Here is an 18,744-nt window from a genome sequence, read left to right on the forward strand (position 1 = left end):
ATCTTTTTATGTTTAAACTGATGCTTCCTCTCATTCTAGTAAAGCCACCAAGGGAATAGTCAATGAATGGTCTCAGGGAACAGAGAATATGTGTCACATTGTCCCATTCCTCAAACTGCAGGCTTCCCCAGAATTGTCACGAGAGCATCACCTTAGGCCTTGTCACCCTCTCCTCACATTACATGTAACCTGGACCACATCATTTAACCTCTTGAGGTCCCCATGTTGCAAAATAAAAAGTTGAAGGAAGCGATTCTCAATGTTTCTCCCTGCTGATTCAATCGATTTAGGAATGCAGAAGAGACCCTAGTGCCTGAAAATAATCTCTAACCCCAGTTCTTAAGGTTTTCTTACAGTTATTTTTATTATTTAGTTTTAATGAACACAAGGTAGCAGAGAACGCTGGGGTTGGGGGTTATTTGTTACATAACTTCAGGATAATGTACTACAAACTTCACAGATAGGCACACCTCTTTCACTAATTATTTTTAATAAAACAAAAGATCAAAAATCAGTATCAGGAGATGACACAATACAGCTGGGACTACGGAAAGCAACTATCTCCAAGCTTGGCATCATAAAATACATCATCATGAACTGTGAACAGATTTGCTAAACAAAGGAGAGCCTCATCCTTTTAACTCTCCACAGCCGACATCAGGAGTCTCTTGGGGTAGAACATGAAATGAAAAAGAAGTGGATGGCCAGATGCTATACATTGTCCCCCAGTGACCTGCCACAGAGACTATTTTTAAAGACGCATTTATCTCAGCAGGAGTGACAGCATTTAAGTAGCCAGGTACTCGTGCTAGACAATCCTTCATGAGAAAAGTCTGCAGAGCTTGGCTGCACTGCTTACAAAGGCCTGAGTGATAGCTCAGATGGGAATTGCCCTTGATTGGTTAGGTGGCTGGTTTAAAGACCCGTAAAGGTAATGCAGAAGTGACAGCTTGGAAACCAAATGGAGTTAGCCCCCAAATTATTGCAGCCACCCCAGCACTCAAAAGTTAATCCGATTTTAAATTTACAAGATCCATCTTAACTAGAAATGCAGGCTCTAACTGTCCTGCAAATTCTTTAAGTGGTAGCTGTTCAATGAATTGCATTATCCCATTAAAGAATAATGTTTTAGATGTGGTAATCCCAGACTCACACAATTCTCTTTTATGAACCTAACCACTGCATTCATATGGAAGGTAAATTATAGCTATATTACATCAAGTCTTTCATTATTGACACAGCATTATGTTAGGTACCCCTATAAAACACTAAGAGAAAGATTAATACACAGTGGTATATATATTTGGAGGAATCAGGGTGTCCAGTCAGAGTCGATATGTCTTCTCTCCCTGTACAGAAAAAAAGGGAGGGGTGTAAATAAAAAGGTGAGGGTTGACAGAAGCAGAGTAAACATTTTAACCATTAAAACTGATCACAAATCGAGGGTGGAAAGGTGTCATAAGATTTACCCCTACCAACCCGTTAATTGAGGAAAATTACAGAAAGCTGTCCCGAAGCTATCATAGGACCTGAGCATTTCTCCAAAACTGAGAAAACACTTGATGCAGCCATTATTATTCTGTTTGAAATTTTTGGAGATCTCTGACAGGGAAAATGTGGCACTTTATAGCCATTGAGAGCATTGCAAATCAATTCAAAGAACTAGTTCTTGCAGGCTGATGTTCATTCAGCCTGGGCAGGTTCAAGTTCACCTCCACTGGCAGTTGTGCATAGCTCACTGTCCCCTCCATTCTCAGACACTTCTGATGTTCCTCTTCCATGCAGTCAAGACTTCAGTCTATTGCTGACCCTCATCAGACAGGTTTGTCCTAGGCTCCTCCCCCAACCCACACCCCTGTTTATGTTCAAAGCTGGATTTCAGGAAAGAGTTCTCTTAAGCACTGAAGAAAGACATATTTGGCATCCACTATACTCCCTAACTCCCACTCCAATGGACTCTGTTTCAAAAGCCCTGGACACGTAGCATAGATTTCTCATGAGACCCGACCATTCTAACAAATATGGATTGCATTTGCATTTTACTGCTAGAACAAACAAAAAGTATTTACACTTGGAAGAACTGTGGCTACACTTCCCCATCCCTCCCTCAGTCCCCACGTTGTTTGATTCGTGCCAGAAAGAGTACCAGAGGCCACTGAACGCATCTCACGTTGTTTTGGGGTGAGTGGCAAAGTAAAATGCCAACACTGAAGATGGTAAGCTTGAGTTTCACAAGTCATCTATATAAGAGAGAGAAGTAACTACTCACTCCAACTGAACAGAGAAAGTGCCTGGATTAAGTGGACTGTACAACGTGAGTTTGTTAAGTTAAGTACATCCTCCCAGCAGAAAGTTAAATGGCTGTAAGAAATTGTGCTTGCATTTCATTTGATCAGACCTCATTTCCTGGGATCTCAAACACCAAGTTCTCCCAAAATATGGCTAAAATGCTGGCAATATTTGCAGATACCAGTTGTGGAAATTAAACCCAAATAAAAGTTATATGCAAGCTTAGTTTACAGAATACCTAACCCATTAAATTTATTTGAATAGAGCAAAACAGAAATAAATATCCTTCTTAAATGTATCACCTAATTATCATGGAAAGCCTAGGAGACTTAGGAGAAAAGTAGATTTCTATAGATGTTGCTCAAATATTTGGCTTTCCAGATCAGAGTATTCTCAATGCTACCATGCCAGTATTCGAGTGGAAAATATAATAGGTGATACTTTTAAATGCAAAAATATATGTATCCTGTACTTCAAGCCCAATCTTCATATAATGACTCTAACTTCCAGCCAAGTTGATTTGTTAAGTTGTTGGGCTCCAAGGAGCTTTATGGAGGAGCTTGGGTATTTCTTACCCTCTAATTCCTTTTGAAATGCAAGTAAGTCCTTGCACTTGACTTAGAGAAATGCTTACTCCTCGCATAGTATGTGCACTCACTGGAGAATCCTCTCCCTGCCTTGGACTGGGAAGACCTGAAGTTAAACACGCAGCTCTGTGATTCTAAGGGTGGCTCAGGGCACCCCCAAAACAGTCACCTGAGTTACAAACATATTGACAGCTGAAGTGGGTCCTAAACTAGGGGTCACAAAGTCAACTTCTCCTAGCGTGTTATCCGAGGTGCCCTCTGGACCATGACAGGCAGGAAGTGTGGATGCATTTTAGTGTCCTGGACAAGATTCCCTTGACCTTTCCTTTTCCCATAGATGGTTCACATCAGGACCTGTTCTCGAGTCTCTGGCAGTCGAAGGGCAATCAGGCCACCCCCAACCAGAGAAGCAGCAGCCAGAAGGATGGGGACCACTTTGGTTATCCCAACAAAAGAAGCAAATACAGTGTTTCCCAGGATGGCGCCAAATTTGCATAATCCATTGAGAATGCTGAAGGCTGTTGCTCTGTAAAAGAAGAAGAATGGAAATAATTCTGACATTCTGAACCTCATTAGATGAACAGGACTGGAATCTTTTCCTTATTGCAGGAAGAAGAGGGGTTAAAGGGAATTTTCTTTCCTAAATATAAAAATAACACATTCTCATTGTAGTCAAATTTGGAAATACAGAATAATATAAAGATGAATGGATATCAACCCTCTTCACCGAGAGACAATCACCTCTGTTAACATTTTGAAGTATTTTCTTCAAGGGTTTTTCTTTCTTTCTTTCTTTTTTTTTCCCAAAGATATCTATTTAAAAATTTTTTTACTGGTACTACATGCTTACTATGGAAATCCTGAAAGGATGAAGAAGTATGCAAAGCAGAAAATGTAAGTGTTCCCCCTTTTAACATTCTCAACCCTCCTGAAGCAGAGACTGCCAGTTGCCCCCAAATAGCATTTCCCCAAATGTAGGACTACATTTCCCAGACTCATTTGCTGCTGAGAATGGCCACGTGACTTAGTTTTGGCCAATGGGATGTAAGTGAAAGTGGCGGCAGTTTCCAAGAAGCTTCCTTAAGGGACATTATGGGTGGGCCTTTTGCTCTGTTCCCCTTCATTCTTTTCCTTCTACCCTGCTTCATGATGGAACACAGATGGTTTCATTTTGGACCATGGTGAGTCCATGCAATGAAAAGCAATGAGATAGAAAGAGCCTGCACCACCCACTCTAGACTTTTTCAGGAAAGAAAAAATGCAATGCTTAACCTTCTCAAGACCACATCAATGTATTTGAGGTTTCTGTCAGCCACAGCAAAACCTAATCCTAATTATGATCTTTCAATCCCACTTTCCAGTAAGAAATATTACTAATCATTTATTCTTTCATGACCCCATCTGTATGCAGAGACAATATTCCCAATACTACCTCTCCCCAAGTGAAATAAAATGTTTCTTTCTCATATCAAAAGTTTATTAAGAAAGTGGGTATATTTTTGTACTTAAAACTCTTCTTTCATTTTTGTCTATAACTGTACCACACTGTAGCTTTATAATCACCAACCCAGTCTTCTTCGTTTGTCTTAGTATTTTTGTTTTTGTATTTTCTTGGATCTTTTAACATATGTACTTTTTAAAATAAACTTTTTTCAAGTTCCCAGGGGGGAAAAAAAAACTTGTTGAATTCTGAATGAACTCTTTTATGTTAGAAAAAATCTAAATACAATTTGACATTTTTGTAAGATTGAATCTTCTTATCCAAAATTAAGTATATCTTGTCTCTTAAATATATATACATTTATTTACATATAATAAAAATATACTAATTATGTGCTATTAATTATATATATCATAATTATATATAAATACATAATCCATAAATATATACATTTTCTGAGACAGGGTCTATCTCTGTCACCCAGGCTGGTGTGCAGTGTTGTGATCCTAGCTCACTATAACCTTGAACCCCCGGGGCTCTAGCAGCTCTCCCCGTCAGCCTCCTGAGTAGTTAGGACTACAGGCACATGACACTATGCCTGGCTAATTTTCTAATATATTTTGTAGAGATGGGATCTCACTATATTGCCCAGGCTGATCTCAAACTCCTGCCTTCAAGCAATCCTTTTGCCTCTGCCTCCCAAGTCACTGAGCTGGCATATATTTATCTTCTCTTATGTGTCTTTTTAAAACATTTCTTAGTAAAGCTTCATGGTTTTCTTCATTTAAGTGTTTCACTTGTCAAGTTGATCCCTAATTATTTTATGATGTCTGCTGTTATTAAATGGATTTGAATTGCATCTTTAACTTTTTCAATATATTTTAAAACCTATACATAATTTAGTTTTATTACCGACCACCTGACCAAATTGTCTTTTTCTCTCTAGTAGTCTCATTAGTTAATTCTCTTAGGTTTCCTAGATGTAAAATCACATCATATTCAAATAATAATCATTTGTCCTCCTGTTATTTTGTGTAAAACTTAGCAGTTCTTTGACTCAGATGAGAGGGGCTCCAAATATGACACATTGTGCTCTTCCTTAGTTATCTATATCCCAACACCTCTGTCGCCAATTTTGGAAATATCACTAAGGTTTTTGCAGAATTTCATTTACCCACCGTCCTTACTATTTCACATTCCTTTTTGAACACAGGGCCTCTTATCTTCTCTCCTTAAAATTCACAATTCCCCCTCCACAAAGAAAAACAATTACTAAGTAATGACTTTCACCCTATGCCTTTAAACCAGGCCTCTTCCCATATATGACCTATGCAAAATAAAAGTGACCCCTCGGCCTCCCTGCCACAGTCTCTGCAGATTCCCTGGACTTCATGCTGCCTCCTGAGCTTTATGTATCTCCCTGCCCCGTGCTATTTCAGTTCTTCACTTTTTTGCCTTATCTCCCATTGGCAGGTCTGTTCTGTCTTGTGGATTACATGACACATATGGTTTTGCCAACTTTTCACTCTCATTTTCTTCTCCTGGACATAGTCTGCTCCCATCCTTTGCTTCTTGCCATCCTTCCAAACTTATCAAGCCCTAGCCTGCCAACTTTCAGGTCTATGCCATCCACCATGCAGGAGAATCTCAACGTAAGAGACGTTTGTTTCATGGTCCAGCAGAAAGACCAGGAGGGCCATGCACAGCATGAGATTCAGGGAGCAGGTAGACTTCTGACCAAAGAAACCCAAACAAGTCCCTGAGGAAAGCCCACGGAAGAACTGACCTCTGGTTGGTGGGATACAGCTCCACTGTGATCACATCCAGAGCATTCCAGGCCGCAATGCTTGTCCCACAGAACAGGCACTGCCAGCCGATCATCGCAAACTCGCTGTTGCCAAAAAATAGGAAGCAGCAGCAGACTGCAAAGATTAACATGGAGCCACCTGCAGAGGGAGTTCAAGGTCAAAAAGAAACATGAGGCCTGTGTCTTGCACACGGCTATCACTCACAGTTCTCATCCCATCTCCCACCCTCACTGGTACACCTGAAGCCAAGGCTGCCTGAAGTATTAGGTTCATCCTCCACATAGAGAGAGCACAGCTGGAACCCTCCCTTGGCACCCCAGCCATGGCATTAGAGCCCTCTGCATGGGTTGGATCACCAGACTTAGGAAGGCTTCTGAAGTCACCACACTAAGGTGCTGCCCAGCTCAGAATGACGGGACAGGGCAGATAGGGGCATTTGTTGAGAATCTATTATGTACCAGACATTGTTCTAGGTGCTTGAGCTACATCAGTATCAGTCAAAAAACAAAAACAAAACCTCAGTCTTGATTTGAAACCAGGATGTCAAAGAGATCTGTGCCTCTTGTTCAACGCAGCATTATTCACAATAGTCAAAATATGTAGTCAACCTAAGTGGCCATCAACAGATGACTGGATAAAGAAAATGTGGTTTACATACACAATGGGATACTATTCAGACATTAAAAAGAAAGGAATTCTGGCAGTCACAGTGGCTCACACCTGTAATCCCAGCACTTCAGGAGGCCAAGGTGGGTGGATCACTTGAGGTCAGGAGTTCGAGACCAGCCTGACCAACATGGTGAAACCCTGTCTCTACGAAAAATACAAAAAGTAGCCAGACTCGGTGGTGCACACCTGTAATCCCAGCTACTTGGGAGGCTGAGGCATGAGAATTATTTGAAGCAGGAGGCAGAGGTTGCAGTGAGCCGAGATGGCGCCACTGCACTCCAACCTGGTGACAGAGCAAGACACTGTCAAAAAAAGAAGAGAAAAAGAAGGAAAGAAGGAGGGAGGGAAGGAAGGAAGGAAAGAAGGAAGGAAGGAGGGAATGAAGGAAGGGAGAGAGAGGAAGGTAGGAAAAGAAAAGAGAAGGAAAGAGAAGAGAAGAGAAGAGAAAGGAATTCTGCCATTTAGGACAACATGGATGAACCTGGAAGGCAGGATGCTAGATACAGTCCATGGGGTAAGCCAGGTACAGAAACATCATCTCACTTTTCGAGATCTACTACATAGCATGGTGACTACAGTTACTAACAATGTATTGTATATTTCAAAATTGCTGAGAGTAAATTTCAAATACTCTCACTACAAAACATATATATGTGTGGTGATGGATATGTTAATTAGCTTGACTTAATCATTCCACATTGTATATATGCATCAAAATATCACACTGTACCCCATAAAAATACACAATTGTAATTTATCCATTGAAAATAAAAACATAATTTTGAAAAATCCATTCTCATGGAGCTTATAACCTGGTGAGAACACACCTGTACATGGGCTACTGAAGGGAAACCTGAAGAAAGGCGGTGCTATTCTGCATTTACCTGAATCTCCACCCCAGAGATCTGACCTGCCCTTTTCAGCCCTACTCTATACTCTGTACTCTATACATGTGCTCTGTGAACAATACCCTCTACCCACTAACCCCATGGACTTTCTTATCAGTTGGGAGGGGAACGTGGCTGGAGTACCTCTTCCCAACTCCTCCCCTGGGGTAGAAGGCCTTTTCTGGCAATGGCCGCATCCCTCCAAGACCCCAGTTCCTCCCAGGTAGCTCTTGTTCCATGGTTCCAGCCCCCACGGAGCTCTGTGAGCGCAACTGCCCCCGCTTGTCCTCATAGCCATAGAGGTGGTAACTGCTTCTCACTTTTGCTAGTGTCTGGGGGCCTCACCTGCCTTATTTGTTTCCACAACCCTGCCCACACCTCTAAAAGCCCTATGAGTAAGGTTTCCTTACTAGAACTATCTGGGGTGAATCCCTTTTCCTCTCCAGGACTCTAAGTATGCAGTCCATGAAGTTAGCCTCGCAGGGCTCCCAGCAGGGTGGAGAAGTGCAGCTCAGATCTCTGGGGTGGGGATGGGAGTGAACAGAAAATGAGCAGCACAGCCCTTATAGAGCTAATAGGAGATCCCATCCAAAGAAGACTGTCAAATGCTGCCCAAATCCAGTAGGTTCAGCCCGGAGGAACTTGGTATGCAAGCTCCAAGTCCAAGGTGGATGCAGAGCATGGCAAAACAGGTTGCAGCCCAGGAAAGTGACTGGCAATGAGGTGGAAATAGGGTGAACAGAAAGGTGGGAAGGAAGCAGGTCTCAAACAACCAATCGGGACACAGGGCACGAGTGCCCCACCAGGCACCAGGACCCTGCGGGAGGAAGGTATTCCAGTTGGCAAGAAGCCAGAGACCGACCTGGCCTCAATAAGAAACGCCTCCCCAGGGATGGGCCTCAGCCTGGAGTGTCACCCTCAGACCTGGGGCTGCAAGACTAGTGCCAATCCTTGCTGATGAACTAGGAAATGATAACTGCCCAACTGGATCCTGCCCAGTCTGGGAAGCGGTAGGGCTGTGAGCAGATGCCTGGTAACCTTTTTCCAAAAGCTAGGAGAGAACTAGAACAAGGGAAACTGGCATGCCTAGGACCCCAAGTGCTCTGTGGACAATACCCTCTACATCCATACATCCCTCAGAGGGGCCAGCCATGGGGCTTGGCTTACAGTAAATGCTGGCAAACACTTGATAACCACAAAACATGATCATCTGACAAACCAGCTAATACTCAGGGAGGCCTTCCCCGATCCTTCAACTCTGTTAGGTGTTCCTGCTCTAAGTTCCCAGGGCCCAGTGTACTTCCATTTCTATAATTCTTATTCCTCTTGTAATTGGGAGGCCCGGGTGCAAATGCCGGCTTCCGTCCTACCTGTGTGACCATGAGTGAGTTGCTGCACCTTTCTGTGAGCTGTTTCACTGTCCCCATCTCTAAAATGTTGATTAAATTAGTGCCTACCTCATAGGGTTATCGTGAGAGTTCAATGCGTTAATACTGAACACATGGTCAACATTAATAATATTCAATAATAATAAGCATGTCATAGTGTTGAGGTAAATGAAATTTCTAGTTGAAGTCTGCCTCTCCCAACAGATCATTTGCACCATAAGCACGGGGATATTGTCTGTTTCAATTACTGTTGCATTCCCATTGCCTCCCATCCAGCCTTGAGAGAATAAGTACCGTATAAATAAATGTTACTGAATGAATAAATGAGTGGGTAACAGCCTAGTCAGGAAAACTTCTACTCCACTGATAACAAGAAATGACTTGCACACTACAAAGAGCCCAGCAGATTAAGCAGAACAAAAATGTGCTTGCAGATTTTCTAGCGGGGTTGGTCTGAGAGCTCGGGATAGGACTATTTCAAAGTGGTTCCCCCACATCCCATATCCTAGTGAAATAGGTATTAATTGAGCACCTCATCTTTACCATGCACTGCCAATATCACAGTCGACCCACTGCACGTCAGGCCTTTTACTAAAGACTGAAGAGTAGAGAGACAAAGAAGGCCCTGTCTGAGCTCTTAACAAGCTTGCCTCTAGCTCAGAAACAAAACAGAGACATTCACAAGAGAGTAGGCTATAAGGAATGATTAAATATTAGTTCTAGATCTCTCATTGGAGAGCATGCCTTTATTTAGCATTATAGGAATTGTTTTGATCTGTGATGTATTCACTATAAGAAGGGCTTCAGCGGTGAGGGAAAGGATGTCTGCTGTCTCACCATGCCACCTGCCCCTGTGCCCAGCCACACCACCCCTCCTCCACTTCCACGAGGCAGCATGTGGCAGGTCGTTAGGTGGTGGGATGTTCTTGTCGACTTGGGCACCCACCCCATCCTTATAACCCTGCCTCCCCCAAAACTTCCTCAGCTGCTTCATGAACAGACCAGAGACTCCACTGGTAAACTCTGGGACTCATAAGGCTGGTGACAAATGGCAGAAGTGTCACATGTCTGCTCTCATACCCCTATCTCATTGAGGCAAACAGAGGTATTATTTTAACAATGGAAATGGAAGCTCAGAGAAGTTCACTTGGGTCAACACATAAAGCTAATCTTGGCAGATATGGAGCCACCTGACTCCCAACCAAAATTTTTTTTAAGATGACAACCTGTAGTGTCTTCTGCTGAAAGCTTGATGTTTGGAGCTAACCTAGGAAAGAGGCCATCTTCATCTATTCTGGTCAGTTCAGCGGCATTGCTGAGTGTCAGCTCTACTGCAGGCACTGCGCTGGACACAGGGGTCACGGAAATGAGTAAGCCATTGTCCCTTCCTCCATAGGGCCTCAGGACTAACCAGGCACTCCCCTAAGAGAGGAGAGCATGAAGTCTGCCGTACCTAAGAGATGACTCCACCCTCACCACGAGATTAAAAAGCTGAAGTCACAGGCACTTCTCATGCTCACCACGCTGAATATGCATGCTACTATTTATAATAGTGATATTCAGTACGAGCCAAATGCCAGGAAAAGAATTCCTTTCCATGAAGACTGGATCAATTTCCTCTTCTCCAATAAAATGACTTTATGATTTATTTTGTTTCCTTTTGCACGTTGCTGCTAGGAATCTTCGTATTAACTTTCCTAATCAATGACCTCCCTAAGGCAGGTCCCTAATGGCATGTTTATTAATAACATATTGTCCACTTCCCCACCCCTGGCCTTGACTCATATTCTAATGTACATTTTCCCTGGTCCTCAATGTGTACATTTTGCTTCTTGTTTACCATTCATAGCATGTGTTTCTGTAATGAATTGCTGCAAGTCCCAATGGAATGAGGCAAGGCATACATGAATATAGCTACCATTTTTGAGAACCTACAATGTGCCAAGTATTACAGGTACCTTATGTTCAATTCTCACAAAACCCTACCAGCTAGATGTGGAAATCATTCTCTTATAAATAAAGAAACTGAGGTCCAGAGAAGCAAAGGAACACATTCAAGGTCAAACAGCCTTTCGGTGATGTCTTCAACATGGCTCTGTCCAACTCCAAAGCCTAAAGTGGTATTGCTATTAAATAATAAAAGTAATACAGTTTACCTTCAACCTTCAAACCATCATCCAGGACCACTTTATATATTTTTCTGACAATAATCTGATGAAGAGGCAGGGTGGATATTATTACTACCCTTATTGAAGTGCTAATAGAGTAAATGACTGTCACAGAATTTCTCTGTCAGGAAATGAACAAAAATCCCTCGCCTAGACTAAAGATTCTTGACTATTTCCAAGGAGCTCTGGAGTTTTCTATAGGCACGCATCCTTGGCTCTATAGCTCCATGTGTGATCTTACTTGTTGGGTTTATTGTGCAATAATTAATAAAAGGGAAAATTTCCCTGTTTTAATACACTTGAAAGTCACTACCCCAGCACGTTGAAGCCCAAAAGTGACCCTGCTGACAACTCACCAATCATCTTGAGCCTTCCGATTCTATCCATGAGCAGGGCAGAAATGATGTTTCCGGGTAAGACAGACAGGCTGCCCAGGAAGCTGACGAGGTAAATCAGGAAGTCATTATCTTGCTCCAAGTCCATGTGGCAGCCCTCCTTCTGCTCCAGAAAGGTGGAGTTGATAAATCGACAGTTGATGAACTTATGCTCGTAGAGGTCTAGAGAGAGAAGGAAACCTTCGGTTCATGTAAGTGCAAGGGAGCTGGAGAGAGAAAGGCAGAGGCAGGGACGAAGTCTGCCCCCTCCTGTAGGCAGGCTGTGGTAGCCTTTGCCAGTCAGACAGCCTCAAAGTCAAGGTAATATGTGGTCATGTCATCAAGGTATGGATGAATAGAGAAACTTTCAAAAATGTAATGACCTGTTCAAGTTTCTAAAAGCAAGGGGGAATTAAACTAACACTGAGAGACTTAAAAATGCATCCTCAAAGCCAGGTGTAGTGGTTCACATCTGTAATACAAGCACTTTAGGAGGCCGAGGTAGGAGGATCACTTGAGCTCAGGAGTTCAGGACCAGCCTGGGCAACATAGTGAGATCTTATCTCTACAAAAACTAAATAAATAAATAAATTTTTCTTTTAAATTAGCTGGGTGAGGTGGTATGTGCCTGTAGTCCCAGATACTCTGGCACCTGAGGCAGGAGGATCACTTGAGCCCAGGAGATCAAGGCTACATTGAGCCATGGTCATGCCACTGCACTCCAGCCTGGGCAAAAGAGGGAGACCTTGTCTTAAAAAAAAAAAAAAAAAAAAACTCTCCAGCTGGATAGCAGTCCTGTTTGTACTAATCAGGTGACACTGAGACACTGAGGACCATGATAGCTAGGCCTCTCCTTGGAGGCTGCCTGGCATAGGGAAGCAGAACACAAGAGAGTTGGTTCCAGATGGAGCCAATCACTCCAGAGCCCCTGCTGTAGTCTGTGCCAAAACCTGAACATTCTTAAAAAATAAAGCCATTTGCATTGGAACCAGTTTGCAAGTCTTCTGACACCTTCTAAGATCAGCTGTTCTGACAGAAGAAGTCCTAAACAGGCTCCCCAGAAACCTGCGTTTGGGGAACTGGCCCTGCTGTTGACCCTCTTTAACCTCCCTGAGGCTCTACCTAAAATATCTACAGAATTGGAAGAGTACACCTGATCATCTCCACTGCTTCTCCCAGCTCTGACATTTCCTGACTACATGTGTTTGCAAGAATCTCCATGATCAGAGTATTCAAATGAGGAGGCATCATTCAAACTTGAAATCATAAAACGACATGCAGTTTTTAATGACACTTAGTAAACTTCTGGAACTCATGATTGTTTCAAGATCAGTCTAAAATGAAATTCAGGAAGGTAAGTGCCAGAATGAATTATTAAGAGAGTCCAGAATATTTAGAGACCAGATATTGAAGCTCTTGAGGCTGATATCATAGAGGAAAAAGATGTTCTTATATAAACTATCCCTTGCTGCTGATGCCAAAAATAAAGCATAGATCTGGACATAATGCAAGTAGTTCTGTGGAAAGATAGCAGGTTTTAGAGCCAAACCATTGAGTAATGAATCCAAACTCCCTCCACTTGCTAACCATGGCCTTGAGCAAGTCACTTAAGTCTTGATTTCCTTAACTTGGTTTCCTTAGCTATAAAAGAAGGATAAAAAAATAGTACATTTCTCCATTGAGACAATGTAGGTAAAGCCCCCTAATGAAGCTCAGTTGGTTTCCTTATACCCCAACTTCACTTGGTATGTTATTAATTTACGATGAGGGTAGTAAAAGTAACAAGAAGTGGTGAAGTGGTAGAATTTTGTGACTTTTTAAATCACAGAAATCTAGAATAGTATGATTTTAAAACAGTCTTCGTATTTCACTTTATGCACAAAATGTGAACAGATGTAATTTTCCCTTTTCATTTATTATTGTGAGAACATGAGTCTTGCATTTTGCAAGTTTCAAATTATGCAAGGTCTTCAAGAATGCATGCATTCCCTGCATAAAATGCAGCCCTCCTGGAATGCTAGTTGTTATTTGTGTCATCCTTCGTTCGTACCAAAGACCCTCGTGTATAGCATCAGCCTCACTGAGATGAGGATATTTGGCTAGAACTTTTGTTTCCATTTCATTTGTGATAAAACTGAGACACAGATACATTAAATGCCTTAGCAAAGGCTGTGCACCTAATTTGTGCCATGCCTAGGGCTAAAATCCATTTCTCCACCAAGGCTTGGCATTTCTATCTATGAATACTTTCCTACTCCTGCAGTTTATGCCTCAGCATTTTGATTCTTGGACAACACTAGTTGTCTCTTGTTACAGTCTGTTCAGTCTGTTAATCTTCTTACCTACCTGTGTTATAAAAGATGGTTGATTCAATGGTACAATTTTTGAAGTAGGTATCTGTTGATGTTACATCTTCAAAATAGCACTCGTCAAAGAATGTGTCCTCAAAGAGTACATGTTTAAAGTACATTCTTGTGAACCTGTGGGAAGAGGTTGACCTCTGAGTGATTCATCTGAGAAGAAAAGAGACTTAAGACCAAAATGGAAAACACAGCAAGGCAGAAAAAGGAGATCTGCAAGCAAAAGGTGCCAGAGCATTATTTTCAACCCGGACTACTTCCCCACTTCTTAGCTGTTTGTTTATTAGTGGGGAAGGGCTTCAGGACCTGGAAGCCAGTGTCTAGTGTAGGTGCATACAGAGTGCTATGCATCAACCTGGTGGTTTTCAAAGGCAGGTCCACGGACCTTCTGAGTCAGAATCACAGAAATGTGAAATAGTGTGAAATTTAAATATTGATAATATCTCACTTTCTGAGATACTTTTAAAACAAGCAGGTCCCTGGACTGGTCCTAGAAGTTTTGGAAGCCATAGAATTGTGACGGTCTGAGAATCTTTATTTTTTTTAAATTGTCCCAACAAAAATGTGGGGAAATAGGTACTTTCATTCATACTATTGGTAGAGTATAATCCATGCAGCCTCTTTGGGGAGCAATTTTGCAAAATCTGAAATGCACATTCTCTTTGACCTAGGAATACCACCTCTAGGAATTCATCCTACACATACTTGTCCATGTATTCAAAGAGATACATTCACTGATCTTCATTGCAACACTGCTTGTAACAACAATGGATTACTACCTACATACATATGTAACAGATGCCATATAACGGAATACCATGTAGCCATCGTAGTAAATGAGGTAGATCTATATGTGTTAATATGGAATAATCTTTAAGATATATTGTTAAGTTAAAAAATCAAGATGCAACATAGAGTTTGTAACACAGGCTCATTCAGGTAAGAAAGGGTATGGATACACATGCTTTCAAATATATCTGGAGAGCTACACAAGAAACTGATAGAAATGGTTGTTTCCAGGGAGGTACAATGGAAGTGAGGAATAATACACTTAATTTTCACTTTATGCCAAGTGTATGTATTATTTGTTCACTTCTTTTTAAACTCAGTTAATAAGACAGTAAGGCACCTAGATGATTCTGAGGTGCAGCCACTAGACATGTGGGAGTCACTGCACCTCTCCAACTCCTGCATATTTAATAGGAAAGAACAATGCAACATTTAAAAATATATTTCACATATATTACCATCTTCCTCTGTTGGCTATATTTAACAAGCTTGGTCAAACTTTTAGGCTGGGCTGGAAACCTTTAAATACGTCTTCATTTGTAAGTAATTACAACACATTCTTTCATTTTTCTATTCATTCACTTACATACTTAGTCTTCTGCAAACACTGAGCATGGTACTAGGTGCTATGAGTATAGAGAGGAAAGACAAGGTCCCTGCTCTCCAGCCTAATTGGAAAAAAGTGCAAGCAAATAGGCAACTACAATACAGTGGAAACCGCCATGACAGAGACAGCACAGGGTGCTGGCGGCCATTGTTCCTTTTCAAAAGGGCCACCAAATAATTCACTCCATGACTACCTACAGTGGCCAGTGACCCTTATCCTTCATGCTCTATCGTGTCCTGCTCAGAACCCTAACCTAGAGCTGCCAATCATTAGCTTCTGCTAAAAGACTGCATACAACAAGATGTCCTGGGCAAGTGTTCACCAAAAGTAGGACCCCAGACCACTTGCATCAGAATAAACTTGAGGTTATTATTAAAGATGCCATTTCCTAAATTCCAGCCTATGCCTCTTGAACCAGAGTCACCAATGGCTGAGACCAGATTATTATACTTAAAGAAATTTGAGAATCATTGGTCTAGAAAACCAAATTATTTTGAGAAATTTTTCTTAGGGCCAAATTTGCTACAGACTTACATAGGGGCCTCCAAAAGCTATCACTAAATTATTCAGGTTTCCATAGGAAAACTAACTGGTAAGTCTTTGTTACAAGAAGATGCCTCTGATGTCAAAATGTATAAGCTAGACGTGTTTACTTAAGAGAGCTATTCCTGGAGACTGTTGTAGGCCTTTGCATTTCTTAATATATCCTTCTCTTTAATATAGTAATAGGCTGCTGATGTAGCCTTGGGTGATATTTTAATATTCTTCCCAGGGTGGCTGAGAAGGCAGAGCCATAAATCATAAATGGGTCTGACGCAGGCAGCCCTTAAAATGTCTCTCCAAGTGAGTTAGAAAAAGCCAGAGCTATAAGGGAAGAGATAAAAGGAGAAAGGGCCAACACATATTTTATGACTCTTTACATAAATCATCTCCCCCAATCTCCAGTCTATACACTGAACTAGCCCACCCAAGATTCTTCTTTCAGAAGAGTTCAAAAGATGAAAGAAATGCTAGCAACAGTACTTTGTAAGCTTTTCCTTTAAGGCAACAGAAGCCACTGGCAATCCAAGGTCTATGACAAAAGTGTCATTACATACGCTTTGTTTCAGTTGCTTCAGGCCCAGTGATTAGTCCAGCAAGTGATTTAAGCTACACCAAAGTCACATTCAACATGTGTTAGGCTTGAGGGCATCACCCTAAAGAAATTCAGTCTAATTAAAGAGATAAACAAGAAAACCAGCCCTGAAAATTTAGTGTGATGATTATCAAGATAGAGGTATGCTATAAAACCACTTCTAAGGGGACACTTGTGATCCAGTTGGGTAAAGTATGAGGTGACTTACCCTGAAGGAAGAGTGAAAACTCTCTAAGCAAAGATAAGGACATGTATTCCAGACACAGGGAAAAGCACGTGCAGACACAGATGCATGTTATATATACCCTTCAATTGCCTTTTTTGAAAGCAGAGAATTCTCTGCCACATAAATTACATCATCATTTAAGGAGAAAATAAATAAAGGCTATGGCTCCCCAAAGTTCACGCACATAAATATTTTAATAAGCTCTCTAGCCACCATGAAATGAAATAGAGTTCTTAAGAATAGGAATCCCGGTCTCTCACATATTATCTTAGATCAGGTCCTAATCTGAGGTAAATCAAAAGACAAATAAGATGATCACTTCAGAAAATATGTACTTGGGCCTAATTTGCTTAAAGAGAAGAGGAAACAAATTCTTTCCTGAATACTCTGTGTAACTTCTCACATTCTCCAGGCGTAGAGGTCAGGCCTTCACCTAACCTGTGATGCCACTCTCCAAAACAATGAAGAGCCTAATTTTCAGAACTTAACCACCAGGAGCCCTCAAACAATTTTCTTCTCCTCTCTAAGCCTGCATTTAAAAAAAAAAAAAAAAAATCTATAAAATAGGGATGTTGAGAAGATGGCTCTTTTTGCAGCTCTAGCATGGTTCCCTAAATGAGTACTTTTATGTGTGTAGCACCAAGAAAGAAATAAAAGAGTGAACTTAGGAGATGGCCATCTTACTTCCTCAAATATTGAAATATTATTGCATGAAGAATTAGAAAATGTTCATGATGGGAAATCCTGGTGCCAATGTCAATCAAATAGTGTAAGGACATACATTCTTGTGCCTCAGTGAGTCTGGCAGTAAAATCCAACTTCCTCTCTCTTTTTTTTTCATACACTGAAAGATACCTGAGTGGTGAGATCACTGTACCTCATTCTGTCTCCTTTACAAAGATCCTAGCACATTTACTGCCTTTAGGAACAATAACTGAAGCATAAAACATAGAACAAAAAGGGAAATAATAAAGATAAAAACATTAAATTAGCAAGAGAAAAACAGTAGAACAAATTCATATATAAATATAGTTAGAAACATCCTAAGTCAAACAGTAATTTAACCATGCCAAAATCGGGAAACAATTCAAAGATCCCTTCAACTGATAAATGGATAAACAAAATACAGTAATACTTTCAAATCATGGAATACTACTCCACAATAAAAATAAACTACTAAAAATGCAGTAACATGGATAAATCCCAAAAGCATTATGCTAAGTAAAAGAAGCAAATTCAAAAGACTTCCTATTGTATAATTCCATGTAAGGAACATAAAGAAGATCATTGGCTGCCAAGGACTGGGGATGGTGAAAGGGCTGACCACAAAATGGCATGGGGAAATCCAGGAGGTAATGGAATTGTCCTGTATCTTGCTTGTGGTGGTGGTTACATGACTGCACGCATTTGTCAAAACTCACAGGACTATATAATAAAAGGGGTAAATTTACTGTACATAAATTATTCCTCAATAAAAAAGGAAGTTTCAAAAAGCTTCTAAGGTAACCATAACTAAAACAAAATCCAAACCAAGCTCAACTACTGCCTAGATTTTCTTAACCTCCCCACATACTGTTACGGCCTAGCAAAAGAGGTGTACACAATTTTTAGTCCCTACTGTCATACAAAACATCTGAATTGCAACCCAACATTACAGGACACACAAAGAAGCAAGAATAAAACAACATCATATCAAGACATAATCATTTAAAAAATAATACTCAGTTGGGAGGCCAAGGCGGGTGGATCACCTGAGGTCGGGAGTTCGAGACTAGTCTGATCAACATGGAGAAATCCCATCTCTACTAAAAATACAAAAAATTAGGTGGGCATGGTGGCACATGCCTGTAATCCCAGTTACTCAAGAGGCTGAGGCAGGAGAATTGCTTGAACCTGGGAGGTAGAGGTTGCGGTGAGCTGAGATCGTGCCATGGCACTCCAGCCTGGACAACAAGAGCAAAATGCCACCTCAACAAATCATGATAATAATAATACTCAGATATAATATAAATACTG

General features: G+C 41.2%; 1 protein-coding gene across 2 annotated transcripts in view; it reads right to left on the bottom strand.

The window, feature by feature from the left end:
- Nucleotides 1–339: 339 nt before the first annotated feature.
- Nucleotides 340–18,744, bottom strand: part of SV2B (synaptic vesicle glycoprotein 2B) — a 185,131-nt gene continuing 166,726 nt past the window's right edge. The window contains exons 10-13 of one of the 2 annotated variants that reach the window (XM_033188917.1): nucleotides 13,958–14,091; nucleotides 11,594–11,794; nucleotides 6,104–6,263; nucleotides 340–3,402 (exon numbers count right to left, since the gene is read on the bottom strand). In XM_033188917.1, coding sequence (XP_033044808.1) covers nucleotides 3,219–3,402; nucleotides 6,104–6,263; nucleotides 11,594–11,794; nucleotides 13,958–14,091 — 679 coding nt within the window. In that variant the 3' untranslated portion in view covers nucleotides 340–3,218. The remainder of the gene's footprint in view (nucleotides 3,403–6,103; nucleotides 6,264–11,593; nucleotides 11,795–13,957; nucleotides 14,092–18,744) is intronic. The other variant, XM_033188918.1, reaches the window with a different exon arrangement.

The sequence above is a fragment of the Trachypithecus francoisi genome, unplaced genomic scaffold (genome assembly GCF_009764315.1).
Source record: "Trachypithecus francoisi isolate TF-2019V2 unplaced genomic scaffold, Tfra_2.0 Lachesis_group3, whole genome shotgun sequence".
Lineage (NCBI taxonomy): Eukaryota > Metazoa > Chordata > Mammalia > Primates > Cercopithecidae > Trachypithecus > Trachypithecus francoisi.